Source organism: Trichechus manatus, unplaced genomic scaffold (genome assembly GCF_000243295.1).
Source record: "Trichechus manatus latirostris isolate Lorelei unplaced genomic scaffold, TriManLat1.0 scaffold00069, whole genome shotgun sequence".
NCBI classification, from domain to species: domain Eukaryota; kingdom Metazoa; phylum Chordata; class Mammalia; order Sirenia; family Trichechidae; genus Trichechus; species Trichechus manatus.
Window position 1 is genome coordinate 7,772,074 of NW_004444005.1, and position 14,843 is coordinate 7,786,916.

At 40.9% G+C, this 14,843-nt stretch overlaps 1 protein-coding gene across 1 annotated transcript in view; it reads left to right on the forward strand.

Annotated features, from left to right (window-relative positions):
* Positions 1 to 14,843, forward strand: part of ATXN10 (ataxin 10) — a 207,959-nt gene that overhangs the window by 68,162 nt on the left and 124,954 nt on the right. The window contains exons 6-7 of the mRNA XM_023734618.1: positions 1,286 to 1,366; positions 12,081 to 12,246. Of these exons, the coding sequence (XP_023590386.1) occupies positions 1,286 to 1,366; positions 12,081 to 12,246 (247 nt within the window). The remainder of the gene's footprint in view (positions 1 to 1,285; positions 1,367 to 12,080; positions 12,247 to 14,843) is intronic.

A 14,843-nucleotide genomic window follows, 5' to 3' on the forward strand; every position in this document is an offset into this window, starting at 1 on the left:
CCCAGGGCTGGTTGGTTAAACTTTGTTGTTTCTATAAACCCTGATGTCTGTACGTCACAGGTAACACATCCTTCTGTAATTATCCGCCTATGTATGTGTTTTTCTCCACTGTTGGGAGTTTGGAAATAGGGCTTGTGAGTTACTCATATCTATATCCCTAGCCCCTAGCACAGTCCTTGGAACTTTGTGTTTTTGAATGAGTGTTCTTATGGGAAACTGTTTTGACTTCCAAATAGCTGAGTCAGGAATGAGCTTTAGGATCAGTTTTGTTTGTGTACCCTGCTTGGAACGCATGGATTGCTATTGTTGCAGCTTGATGACCTACCTAATTGGTTTGAAAATTGTTTGAGGATTTTGAGAATTATCTGTTATTTTTAGAAATATTTTACATCAAAGTATTGATCAGCTCTTTTAGAGGTTGTATAAGAAAGAAATGGAATACGTGTTATATGAAATGACTGTGTTGTAGTGAATATGCTTCATCTTATCGTAGTGAAAGACATACTTCTGTTATATGATTTTAATTGTTAACATGCGAGTAAATGAATTGTCTGTAAATATATTTATTTAATGCTTCACAGTGAACACTTGGAACCAAAACCTTGGTTATAAGCAGTGTATTCTTCAGTTGTTAGGTGTTTCCTTCAGATGCCCTCTGGTAAAGGTGATTCAGAATTAATTAATAATACTGTTCAGTCTTTTTAGTTGTCACAGTGGTACTTGGAAGAAATGTGCCTATAATCTTTGCCTCGGGGGTTTCCATAAGTTTGAGGAGCGTGTTGCTTGACAGCGAGGGTGTTTTCATGGTAACATGAGATCTCTTACAGGGTGGGAATCGAGCCAGGGTGGTGTTGGCATGTGTTCAAATAAAGGGATGACACGTCTGTTTCTCTGGTGAAGTTTGATTAAAACAGTTTAATATGTTTTCTGTTTATACTTGAACTTGTAACTAAATTTCATGTTTAAACTATAGTGAGGTATTTTCCTTTCTCAACTTAAATAAAAGCTATCGTAGGCCCTTTTCTCCAGTTGAGAAAATTTGAAATATTTCATTAAATTTTTCAGAAGTAAAGTCTGAGAAAAATGTTTGGAGGGTTTTTTCCCTTTTGTCTGCTAATGGAAAAATCGTACATGAGCCTCCTAAAACATTTACGATTGTAGCTTATCAAAAATCCAATAAAAAGGAATTCTTTTGTATGTCTTAAGATATGCTTATAAAGCAGATAAAGCCATGTCTGTTTTACTATGTTTCTAGTAACCAAACTTATTCCTTCTTTTCTCTTAGGTTCTTGGTTATTACAGACCATTTTCTGAAAAGCCCGGAATTGGTAAAAGCCATGTATGCCAAACTGACCAATCAAGAAAGGTAACCCCAGAAACCAGTGTGATTTTGAGTATTTAGCATTCCATATAGAGTATCCTGTACACATGATTGAAAAACGGTGTGGTTTCGTAGTTGGCACACAATCTCTAAATACATGTTTCTGTGTCAGTAATGGTTTTAAATTGGTTGGTTAACATTACAGCTTAGCCACAATGGGCAGTGATTTACGCAGGGCTGCAGAATCCAGGTTGGCACCATTATTCAGTGAAGGCATGTTAAACAACAACAACAAAACATTAAGAACAGAATTTTATGCTCATACCGTGATTTTACGCTAGTAATCCAGGTGGCTGCATCCTCCAGCTGTGTATTCGAGATGTGCTGATTTGTTCATATCACTGCTGTGGTCACTTGAGATATAGGGTACTAGGTTTGTAGTTTTCTAAAGATATTCAGACTAAAGGAAAATTAATACCTGTCCATGACCTCACTACCCTCATTGTCGGCAGAGCAGTGACCCAGCAGTGGGAGACTTGGCTCCATGCTTTGTTCTTTATATGACCCCAGCCTGGTCTTCCACCTACTTTGGGTTATGTTTCTTTACCTGTAAAATCAGGGGAATGGATAAGATGATCACAGGGCTCTTGCCATTCCAATAGTACTTGCTTTTCTTAATGGTATTAGAAACGTTGCCTTAGGAAGAGAAGAAAATTGACCCAGAAATCACAGATCTAATGATCAAAAACTTGGAGATGTTAATCTTTTGATTACAGTCACACTTATATAATTGTGCTGGTTTTGAAATCCTTTCTGACTATGTATTTGGGTTCCAATAATTAAATTTTATGCAGTCCTTTGTAATCTTTTGTTAAGTAATTTTTTTTAAATATCTTTAACAAAAAGGAAAAGTTGATGCTCTTAAAATCAGCTTAAACATCAGGTTTATTAACCCAGTAGCTGTCCCTCCACCTTCCCTCCCGTGTGCATACTTCTGTTACAGAAGAAGATTCTTTGTTGTTTTCTTGACCTGAAGAAATAACTTGATGTAGGAGCTGTAGATTGGTAGGTTGCTTTGCAGTGAGGATCGCCTGAATACAAAGAGACGCACAGTTTAATTGCTTTTTAATATTCAAGTCTGTATTTTCCATATTCCTACCCCATGAGCTGCTTTTACGCTGCCCATTACATGACCGAATGGGAGACTAGAAATTTCCCATTTTTATTTTTAAAAATGTAGCAGGTGTTTCCCTGCTTCATACGTGTTTCTACTCAGATGCCCTCTCCCTCTTGTTTTCAGAAGGAGAAGTGCTGGCATCCTGTCCCGTGGTTTCTCCTACACTGCAGCATAGCACGTCCCCTGCTTGCTGTCCTGTGTTAGATTGTAGCTCCAGGAGGACAAGGGGTCACATTGCCCAGTGCTTCCTTACACATAGCAGGTGCCCAAAAAAAAAAAAAAAAAAATTTTTTTTTTTAATGAAAGAATGAGCAAATGAATACATTTTCTTACTCCTCAATAAAGAGTTTATCTGGTATACTGATTAAGATCATCTGCTGAGTTAGAAACCTCAACATTGTCCTCAGCCCCTCCCCCTCAGTTTTCCAAATTGTATTGGCTAGTAAGCCTGAGTTATAGTTACACCATCTCCATATTATGAATTCCCTCTGTCTTTTCACAGCCCTAGTTTACCCTTTATACTGTCTTTGACTAGCTCTTTTCCCTCTGTTCTCCGCTCCACGGCCTGCATGGCTCTTAAACCTTGGCGTCTTCAGTGGCATACATGGCCTGCACGAAGCAGCTGAATCCTATGGCCAGCTTCATTCCCAGCTGCTCTGGGATGCCCCCTCCCTGCCCCATCACCATATTAGAGCCACACCGAGCTTTTCTCAGTCCTCTCTTTGCATGCGTCCTTTTCTCTGCCTGGAACCCTCTACCCCTCCACCTCTCCTCCTGGTGAAAATGCACTTAGCAACGCCTTGTGTGGCTTTCCTGGCTTTCCCAGCCAAAATCCCATTGCAGCTTCATCTGTGGGTTTATCATGATTATTTTCTTTTCTATTCGACTGAGACTTAATAGCTCTCTGTCCTCAACACCCAGCAGAATCAGTACTGGAACAGAAGAGCAACAGTGAATATCAAACGCTTACTGAAAAATGTCTTTAAGATGACATCTGTGTTGGTACTTTAGACAGGGGACAGTCCACTTGACTGGGAATAGATGGCTTGCAGCCCTGGAGGCACCATGGAGACAGCTGAGTCCAGACTCTTGTCTTTGTCAACGGCAGTGCTGAGCTTGGGGATTGCCACTGCTTCTTAATTGTAATGTCAGCTTGCTTTGGTTCCTGGCCGTACCTGGCTCTGCCTCCTTGTTTCTGTCTGTATTCTAAAGGAAAAAGTGTCAATGAGACGGCAATTTCGGGGCTCCTGACACCCTGGAAGAATGTCTAAAAAGAGTTGTTAGGGCAGAGGGAGATGGCAGGGGCGGTGGGGAGATGTGGAGAAGAGCTCCCCAGGACCTGTCCCCTTCCCTGCGTCTCTTCTAGTTCACGTCACGTGCACAAGTGCTCCCTGTGCTGCTGCCCTTTCTTCACTTGTCTCTCCTCCATCTTTTGACCAGCCATCAGTTTCATTTAACTGCCTCCCAAGTAGGATGCGCAAGACGATGTGTAGAGTGTGGCAGACAATTCTAGAACATCTACTTATATTTATTTGTTATCTAAAAAATCAGAAAGCATTTCAGCTTCACTAGTATTTAATATATAGTGTAAAGTAGAGTACTAGATTATAAATTACATATGCTGGGGGTGTGCGATGACAAGTTTTTTATTGATCAGAAAGTTTGGAGAATACTAGACTAAAGCATGCTGTTGCTAGATCATTTGTTCCTTTGAACCTTCATCCTTTCGTTAAGTTTTCACGTGAGTATCTGTAGTGTGCTGAACACAAAGTTGCCCAATACGCTAGTATTCAGGAAAGGGACACTGCTTCTTGTAGTGTTATTTTGTAGGTGAAAGTAATATTGTCATTTTGGAATATGCCAGTCAAAAAAGATTCTCCATCCCTGATGTTTTTGGGTGCAGCAGAGGTATGCTCCGTCGAAACATTGTGTTTGTGCCTGAGGGCGACAGGAGGTTCGAACTCCGGGGAGGCGCAGCGCAGCTGTTAGAGGGACAGAAGGTAGGAAAAGGGGCTGGTGTCCTTGGGCACCAGATGTTAAGTTATGACCCCTCTAGGCATAACGAGCTGTTAAGGTGGCATTCTAGGACAAGACCCTGCTCTTTTCAAAATGCTTATTTTCTATGAGGATATGTGGTAAGTCACAAATTGAACATTTAATAGACCACATCCTAAATCTAAGAAATATCACCACCACCCTCACCTTTGTTCTGCATTTTGTACTGTGAGTATTACTTGCTTTCGCTATGAATATATTATCAGTGAAAACATTTAAAATTTTTTGTTTAACAAATGTATACACAGCTCTTGTGTAAGTCAGGCACTGTTGTTTTTTTCTCTTTCTCTTTTTTTTATTGTGCTTTAGTTGAAAGCTTACAGCTCAAATTAGTTTCTCATACAAAAATTTATACACACGTTGTTATGTGATACTAGTTGGTATTCCTATAATGTGACAGCACACTCCTCCTTTCGAGCCCAGTTTCCCTGTGTCCATTCAGCCAGCTCCTGTCCTTCTCTGCCTTCTCATCTTACCTCCGGACAGGAGCTGCCCATTTAGTCTCATGTATCTACTTGAGCTAAGAAGCACACTCTTCACGAGTATCATTTTATGTCTTTTAGTCCAGTCTAATCTTTTTCCTAAGAGTTGGCTTTGGGAATAGTTTAATCAGTTCTGTGCCAGCAGTCCAGGGGCCATGTCTTTTGAGGTTCCTCCAGTCTCAGTCAGACCATTAAGTCTGGTCTTCTTACAAGAATTTGAGCTCTGCACCCCACCTTTCTTCTGCTCCATCCAGGACTCCCTGTTGTGTTCCCTGTCAGGGCGGTCACTGGTGGTAGCTGGGCACCATCTAGTTCTTTCTGGTCTCAGGCTGATGGACCGTCTGGTTTATGTGGCCCTATCTGTCTCTTGCTAATATTTTCCATGGGTTTTTGGTGTTCTTCATTCTTCTTTGCTCCGGGTGGTTGGGACCAATTGATGCATCTTAGATGGCTGCTTGCTAGCTTTTAAGACCCCAGACGTCAGGCACTGTTCTGAGCACTTTACAGTGTTAACTGTGTCATCACAGCAGCCCCATAGGCTAGTATTATCACTGTCCCTGCTTTGTAGACGTGCTCACTGAGGAGGAGAGGTCGAGTAGCCTACCCACGGGCACACAGCTAGTAGGTGGCACAGCCAGGCAGTCTGGCTCCACGGTCCATGCTGATGGCTCCTGTACTGTGCTGCCTACAGCTAAATTCCATCTAGATAGGCTAAAATTTGTGTTATACAGAAAAAACGTAAAACTCCCGCTGAGACACTGTATGAGGACTTACAGATTGGACCCTTGTAACAATAGATGATCATTCTCTTTCATCTGGTTGTTTATTTCTCCTGAATGCCCATCGATTGGTATGGTTCTCTAATATTGATGGCGTGACAAACACGGTGTTTTGCGTGTCATGGTATTAATGAATGAATGAAGAAAGGAATGATAATGTAAGCCCTTAATCACATTGGGAGATAGATTTTACTGGAGGTGGGTCTTTGCAGTTCATATTATACATGGTAACATGGCCTCGTCCAGATTTCCAGCTGCCGTAAACTTCTTTTCCAGGAAACAGCAACCAAAAATATTCTGGCTCAAGATTTGTACTTTTGTTTCTGGTGCCCTCTAAATTGCGCATATACACACATGGAAGCAATTTAATTGTACCAGCAAATTTTTGGATCTGTTTGACCCCTTAGAATTAAAGAAAATGGGGCCTAACTGCAGAAAGACATGGCACTTCACACAGAGGAAAAGAAAAGGCTGCATACACTTTTACCCGCTGCACTGTTTGTTACAGCGACGTTTCAGTCATTTGGTTCCCTTCAGTAAGTAGTTTTACTGCCTGCTGTGACAGGGCACTAGCCTGTGTTCTTCAGGGAGATGCCAGGGTTAATGAGACACCGTACCTACCCTCGAGGATCTCAGAACCTCGTAGAGAGAGGTAGGATACATATATTAATGACTGTAATATCGGACATATTTGGTAGATGTCCCAGGAGAGGAAGCAATTTAGGGCATCAAGGATTTGGGGTGGGAGAGGCAATGGGTGGGAGGGAGGAGGGAGATATCACTTTTGGTCCTTGCTGTAAGTAGGCTTTTGAAAGAGGTGTTTGAAAGAATTGAAAATGTTTTCTGTGGACAGCTTCACCAGAGAGGCCTGGTGAGACGTTGTGGTGCCTCTTGGTTGACACCACACCTCAGAATCACCTGAGGAGGTAAAGCACACCCCACCCCTCTGAGGCTCAGCCTGCTGACTTGGAATTTCCACTGGGTTAGTGGCCATCGATTTGAAAATATTTGAGGGTCAGTTAGGAAGACACTGCTGCCAAGGCACCCACTTGTGGGGCATTGGGACACACTGGTGAGGAGTTAGCCACAGCCCCTGCCCTGAGCACAAGTGACTAATCACCTGTCACCCTGACATGCATGAGTTAAAGGGCTGTGTAAATTCTATAACTCGTTGCTGGTGCTAGCTCTTTGAATTGTCAGAATCTGTTGAGTCCTTCACCCACGGGCTGATAGCTTGTTTGGGCAGATCACTTGCTGAGGAAATATTGGATACAGACTCCAAATCAATTGACAAGGTATGATACAGCAAAAAAGAGAGCCTGCCTTTATGCAATTTTCCGGTCCTACTTCCCAGTGAATTGGAGTGAATGTTAGCAAATGAACCAGCTGCTCTTGGTAAAGCGCTTTTGTAGCTTCCAGGTTTATAATCTGGATGTATAGCCTGGTAATTAAGGGCAGGTGACAGTTGTCCACTCACTACTTTGGACAAGTTAGCTAACCTTTCTGGAACTCAGTTACATCTGTAAAATGGGGATAATAATAGTTGCCACCCCATGAAATTGTTATGATAACTAATTGGAATATATGTAAAATTCTGACTGCCTGGCATGTGATTATTACTCAGTAAACATGAGCTGTTGCTATTTCTGCTTCCATGTTGCTGCTGCTGCTACTATTATTGTTTCTACTACCACTTCTATTGCTCTTGCCACGTTATGCCGGATCAGTTACACAGGAATCCAATCGACTACATCTGTGGAAAGACACGATGGAGAAGCTCAGTATCATTAGTCAGAACACAGCCAGGGGCTGACTGTAGAACAGACCATCATTTGCTCCTGTATAAGTTCAGGTTGAGGCTGAAGAAAGTTAAACAAGTCCATGAGAGCCAAAGTACAACCTTGACTATATCCCACCAGAATTTAGAGACCACCTCAAGAATAGATTTGACACATTGAACACTAATGACCAAAGGCCAGATGAGTTGTGGAATGACATCAAGGGCGTCATACATGAAGAAAGCAAGAGATAATTAAAAAGACAGGAAAGAAAGAAAAGACTAAAATGGATGTCAGAAGAGACTCTGAAACTTGCTTTTGAATGTCGAATAGCTAAAGTGAAAGGAAGAAATGCTGAAGTAAAAGAGCTGAACAGAAGATTTCAAAGGGCAGCTCAAGAAGACAAAACAAAGTGTTATAATGACATGTGCAAAGACCTGGAGATAGAAAACCAAAAGGGAAGAATGCAGTTGGTGTTTCTCAAGCTGAAAGAACTGAAGAGAAAATTTAAGCCTCGAATCGCAATATTGAAAGATTCTACAGGGAAAATATTAAACGACCCAGGAAGCATCAAAAGAAGATGGAAGGAATACACAGAGTCACCGTACCAAAAAGAACTGGTCGACGTTCATCCACTTCAGGAGGTGGCATATGATCAAGACCCAGTGGTACGGAAGGAAATCGTCCAAGCTGCACTGAAGGCACTGGTGAAAAACAAGGCTCCAGGAATTGATGGAATACCAGATGAGATGTTTCGACAAATGAATGCAGCGCTAGAAGTGCTCACTCATCTCTGCCAAGAAATTTGGAAGACAGCTACTTGGTCAACCAACTGGAAGAGGTCCATATTTATGCCCATTCCAAAAAAAGGTGCTCCAACAGAATGCAGAAATTATCAAACAATATCATTAATATCACATGCAAGTAGAATTAACACTGAAGATAATTCAAAATCAATTGTAGCAGTACATCGACAGGGAACTGCCAGAAATTCAAGCTGGATTCAGAAGAGGATGTGGAACCAGGGATATCACTGCTGATGTCAGATGGATCCTGGCTGAAAGAAGAGATTATCGGAAGAATATTTGCCTGTGTTTTATTGACTATGCAAAGGCATTCAACTATGTTGACCATAACAAATTACGGATAACGTTGCATAGAGTGGAAATTCCAGAACACTTAACTGTGCTTATGAGGAACCTGTACATAGCTCAACAGGCGGTCATTAGAACAGAACAAGGGGACACTGCATGGTTTAAAGTTAGGAAAGGTGTGTGTCAGGACTGTATCCTTTCAGCATACTTATTCAATCCGTATGCTGAGCAAATAATCCGAGAAGCTGGACTATATGATGAAGATAGGGCATCAGGATTAGAGGAAGATTCATTAACAACCTGTGATATGCAGATGACACAACCTTGCTTGCTGGAGGTGAAGAGGACTTGAAGCCCTTACTGATGAAGATCAAAGACCACAGCCTTCAGTATGGATTACACCTCAACATAAAGAAAACAGAAATTCTCACAGCTGGACCAGTAAGCAACATCATGATAAAGAGAGAAAAGATTGAAGTTGTCAAGGATTTTATTTTACTTGGATCCACAATCAGTGCCGATGGAAGCAGCAGTCAAGAAGTCAAATGATGTATTGCATTGGGCAAATCTGCTGCAAAAGACCTTTTTAAAGTGTTGAAAAGCAAAGATGTCACTCTGAGGGCTACAGTGCACCTGACCCAAGCCATGGTGTTTTCAGTTGCCTAATATGCATGCAAAAGCTGGACAGTGAGTAAGGAAGATTGAGGAAGAATTTATGCCTTTGAATTTCAATGTTGGTGAAGAATATCGAATATACTGTGGACTGCCGGAAGAGCAAACAAATCTCTGTTGGAAGAAGTACAGCCAGAATGCTTCTTAGAACCATCCAGTGGTTCCATGGGAGAAAAGACCTGGTGATCTGCTTCTGTAAAGATCACAACCTAGAAACCCCCTATGGTGCAGTTCATTTCTGTCACATCTAGTTACTATGAGTCAGAGTCCAATCAACAGCACCCAACCACAAGTATAGTATCTGACCTCTTAAATGGGCCTTTTTTGTGTTTGCATCCCCTGGCCTGAGTGACTAAATCAGTGATGGAATACCATTTGTTAGACCGTTCCTACTCTGGTATGTTTTCAAGGGAGTGTCTGACGTGACTTCCCCCACCTCGCCCCCTAAACTGGGAGAACGGGGACATCGTGACTTTTCACGTATATAACCCTTTTCCTTGACTGTGCAATAAATTTTAATACATATGTTTTCTGGTAAATAGGGAAGGGAAATATACAATTAAAGTAAATGTTTTGACAAAATATTGCTATTTGGATAATGACTGGATAGGTTATTTTCTGTGTGATTCTTTTATCCTAGGGGAAGGATGGTTTATGATGGTGACTCGAGGTGGAGCGAGTTGGAGAGTCAGATGGGGGCTCTGGTGTGGAGGGCCCTGTATAGGAGTTTTGGAACCCATTCTCTAATAGTGTTGTTGTTAGCTGCTGTTGAATCGGCCCATGACTCGTGGCCACCCCATGCAGAAGGAATAGAATACTGTCTGGTCCCGCCCCATCCCGATGATCAGTTGCAGATTGAACCATTGTGATCCAGAGGGTTTTCATTGGCTGGTTTCTGGAAGTAGGTTGTCAGACCTTTCTTCCTAGTCTTTCTTAGTCTGGAAGCTCTGCTGAAACCTGTTTAGCATCATAGCAACACGCAAGCTTCCCCTGACAGACAGGTGGTGGCCGTGTATGAGGTGCATTGGCCAGGAATTAAACCTGGGCCCACCACATGTAAGATGAGGATTTTACCACTGAACCACCACTGCGTCCATAAAAACCAGTTGCTGTCTAATAGTCTCTGACTCGTGGCAACCCCACGTGTGTCAGAGTAGAACTGTGCTCCTTAGGGACTGTGCTCCTTAGGGTTTTCAGTGGCTGATTTTTTGGAAGTAGTGTACCAGGCCTTTCTTCCTAGGTGCCATTGTGTAGACTGGAATCTCCAACTTTTCAATTACCAGCTGAATGTGTTAACCATTTGCACCACTCAAACCAAACTTTATTTACCCATCTTTAATGAGAGGCTTAAGGAGCTGTGGTGGCGCAGTGGTTAAGCACTCAACTGCTAAACAAAAGGTCGGCGGTGCCAAACCCACCCCGCTGCTGTGTGAGAGAAAAAAACCTGGTGATCTGCTCCCGTACAGACTATAACGTAGGAAACCCTATGGGCTAGTTCTTCTCTGTTATATGGGGGGCTGTGAGTTGGAGTTCACTTGCCGGCACACAGCAGCAGTGGGAGGCACACAGCAACAGTGACAGCAGCTACCTGGTGGAGGTTTCGCAGGGATTACATGAGATAAAACGTGTAAAATGCTTAGCTCAATAGTATGTATTGAGTAAATGTTAGCCATTTAAGTTGGCTATTGTTATTATTACTGTAGATGTTTTCATAAAACTTAAACTGACAGATCATTTCAGAAATGTTGAATTATTTAAATTCTCAAAGTATCAGTATATTAAAGATAAATTGGACAGTTCTAGTTTCTGTAGCCAAGTCACATAAAAGAAGCCATGTTTTTTTTTTTTTTAAAGTAGAAAATAGTTTGAATGGTCAAAACTGTGTAAATGATTAAACATTAATTTTAGATACTGTGGAGACTAAAAAGAAGACAGAATATTTTGTCTATTTCCCCTCTATTCAGCTGTTTCTTTACCTCGTTGATTCTCCTTATTCCAACCATGATACAAGAGCTGGGGACTACAGAGATAAAGAAGACCTGGTCCCTAACATAAATAGTTTAGCAAATAATAATCAAAGCATTAAAAATAACGGTAGACATAGCCGCCATCTGACTTAGTTTGTGCTAAGAGTTTCACGTGCATAATCTTATTTAATCTTCAGTATTTTCATTGTCGTTCACTCCCCCACACACTTACATCCTTCCATCTTTCTCTTTTTTTTTTAATTATTGTGCTTTAAGTAAAAGTTTACAGCACAAGTTAGTTTCTCATACAAACATTTATACACACATTGTTACGTGGCCGTAGTTTCTGTCCCTATAACGTGACAGCACACTCCTCCTTTCCACCCCGGATTTCCCGTGTCCGTTCAACCAGCTCCTATTGCTTTCTGCCTTCTCATGTCACCTTCGGACAGGAGCTGTCCATTTAGTCTCGTGTATCTGTTTGAACTAAGAAGCCCACTCTTCAGGAGTATCATTTTTTGTCTTATAGTCCAGTCTAATCTTTGTCTGAAGAGTTGGAGAAGCCATGATTTTAATAACTAGTTAATTTGATGAATAATTTTATTCACAGAATAGAATTTTCTTAGCTAAATATTATAAAGAAGGCAAAGCATTTAAAATAAAAATATTTCCTTACAATTCTGTTTGTAAATATTGTTAGCATTGTACAGTTTCAGTATGACATATTCACGTAGGAGTCTTTTTATGTTTTATAGGGTGACATTTCTAGACCTTATGATAGCCAAAATCGTAGGTGATGACCCGCTGACCAAGGATGACATCCCTGTGTTCCTGAGCCACGCAGAGCTGGTTGCCGCCACTTTTGTGGACGACTGCAGGAGTGTGCTGAAGTTGACCTCAGAGCACCAAACGGAGGATGAGGTAAGATCATAGATTGCAGAGTTTCAGGTGAGAGAGAGTAGTCAGTGTTCTAACTCAGTTAGCTCGTCTATGAGGATTCTTTTAAAAAACTACACAAGTAATGAAGCTTTATCTTAGAATAGTTAGAAAATACAGATGAGGAAAAAAATACTCTTATTTCTACCATCCCGAGTTAATGACTTAAAAAAAAAATCTGGTTAATACATTTCTCCAACCTGATAACATCGCATACATATATGTGTGCCTAACATGTGCACACACATATACGTTAAAAATAAAATCATTATGTGAGCTCTATTTGTAAGTTCTGTTTTTCTTCTACTATTATAACAGAATGTAAGCTCCATGAGGGCAGTACTTTTTCTAAGTTCCTCTTTTTTCCCTTCCTTTTTAACAGAATATAAGCCCCATGAGGGCAGGAATTTTTGACTACTACGTTCATAGGACTGTGAACACAGTAGACACTTTGCAAATATTTGATTAATGAAGAAATAAACAGTATATTCTGAGTGTCTTTTTTAAAATGCCGAAATAGCATTCCAAGTAAAGCATTTACCATAATTTATTTGTCCAACTCCCTATAGTTGGACATTTAAGATAGTTCTTATTTTTACTTATTATAAATAATGCTGGGGTGTATGTGTTTATAGTTAAATCTTTGCACATTTCCATAGTTATTAGTCTAGGACGTAATCTTATCAGTGGAATTGTAAGCTTTGACCACACATTTCCAAATTGCCTTCCAGAATATTATCCATTACAGGAGATTCCCAATTACTCACCATCCTGGTTAACTGCTTCCAAAACTTCTTATTCTCCTCACTCCCGCCTTAGATCATTCAGAGCTTTTCATTACTGAGGGGATGCAAACTAGTTTATATGAATTATTTCCTTCCTCTTTATTTATTTCAGAATTTCCCTTTATTTGGATCTATTTCCTCTTTCTTCCTTTCCCTCTTAAAGCTAGAATTGTTTTTTCTCTTTCCACTTATTTCCCTAATGCCATTCCTTCCTACTTTCTCCGTGACAATATCTAAGCTTCTCTTGCAGCTTTATTCTTTTGATTTCTTTACTGGCTTCTTTTTTTGGAACACTTCCGTTGTAAAGAATAGCAGTTAGTGTCATTGAGAACCTAGCATGTGGTAGGTCCCGTCCGAAGCAGTTACGTGCATTATCTTCCTGCCTCTTTTCACTATCTTCTCTCTTTAATTTCTTTCTTTTCCCACCTGAGTTCTTAAAAGAATAGACATTCCTCACTACCAATTTATTCTTTTAGATCTGGTCTGGTTCCCCTTGGCTCCTGAGTTCGATGTCTCCAAAAGCATCTGTGATTTCTTCAGAGCCAAGTTCTTTCTCAGTCTTTATCCTCTTTGAAGTCTTCAGTGTTTGACATTATTGGCCGTATCTTCCACATCAAATGCTTTTTCTCCCCTAACTTCATGACCTTGTTCTCTGCTGGTTCTTCAGTGACTGTTCCCTTACAATTATTTTTCTTTGTTCTTTTACTTGACGTGAGTGTTTGCAGAGTTTTTTCTTCAGCGAACTGTCATCCATTCTCACACGAGTGTCTCCAAAATCTGTATTTCCACCCTGTCACAAACTATCTTCTGAGGCCCACCGTCTCCTAGGTGTATTCAGTTCATTGCCCTGCTATTCATTTAAAGCTCCGTTTGCCCGGGGTAGTGCAAGCAGTTAATGCACTCAGCTGCTAACTGAAAGGTGGGAGGTTTGAGTTCACCCAGAGACGCCTTAGAAGAAAGGCTTGGTGATCTACTGCTTACAAAATCGGTCACTGCAAACCTCATGGAGCACAGTGCTACTCTGACACGTGTGGGGTTGCCATGAGTTATAGGCATCTCGACAGCTGCTGGTTATTGGTTATGTCTGAAATGGAGCCAATTGTACTATTTGCCAAAATAAGTCTTAGTACTGATTTCTCCATTTTCTTAATGTCCTTACCTGTGTATTCCATCCGTTCTTCCAAACTTAACGTAGATATCATCTCAGACTACTCTCTTGTCCCAGTCACTTATATGTAACGAGTCCAATCCTATATCAGATGCAAAGATAGTAAAGTCAGCAATACAGCTGTAGAAACTATCCAGACTGAAGCACAGAGAGAAAAAGGGCTGAAAAATTGCCAAGTTCCCAACAGTGACCCTTTGGACAATATCAGTCTAACATATGTGTAATTGGAGTCCCAGAAAGGGAAATGGAGCAGCAAACTATTTGAAGAAACAGTGACTGGAAAGAATTTTGAATATGAAGCTCGGTGAACCTCAAGCAGGATAAACACAAAGAAAATCACAACAGTGCCTTCATTCTTGAAATCCACTGGTAAAGAGAAAATCTTAAAAGCAGATAGGAAAAAAAGACACGTTATGTGCAGGGGAACAATGATAAGAATGACTGCTGCTTCTTATCAGAAACAAAGTCAGGATACAGAGGAGCAACCTCTTTTAAGTGCTGAAAGACAAAAACTGTTAATGTAGAAGTTAACAAAAAGCCCAGAGAAGATATCCTCACGAAACTGGAGGCGAGATGAAATGATTTTTGGCAAAAGCCGAAAGAATTTGTTGAGAAGCCGACCTGCGCTA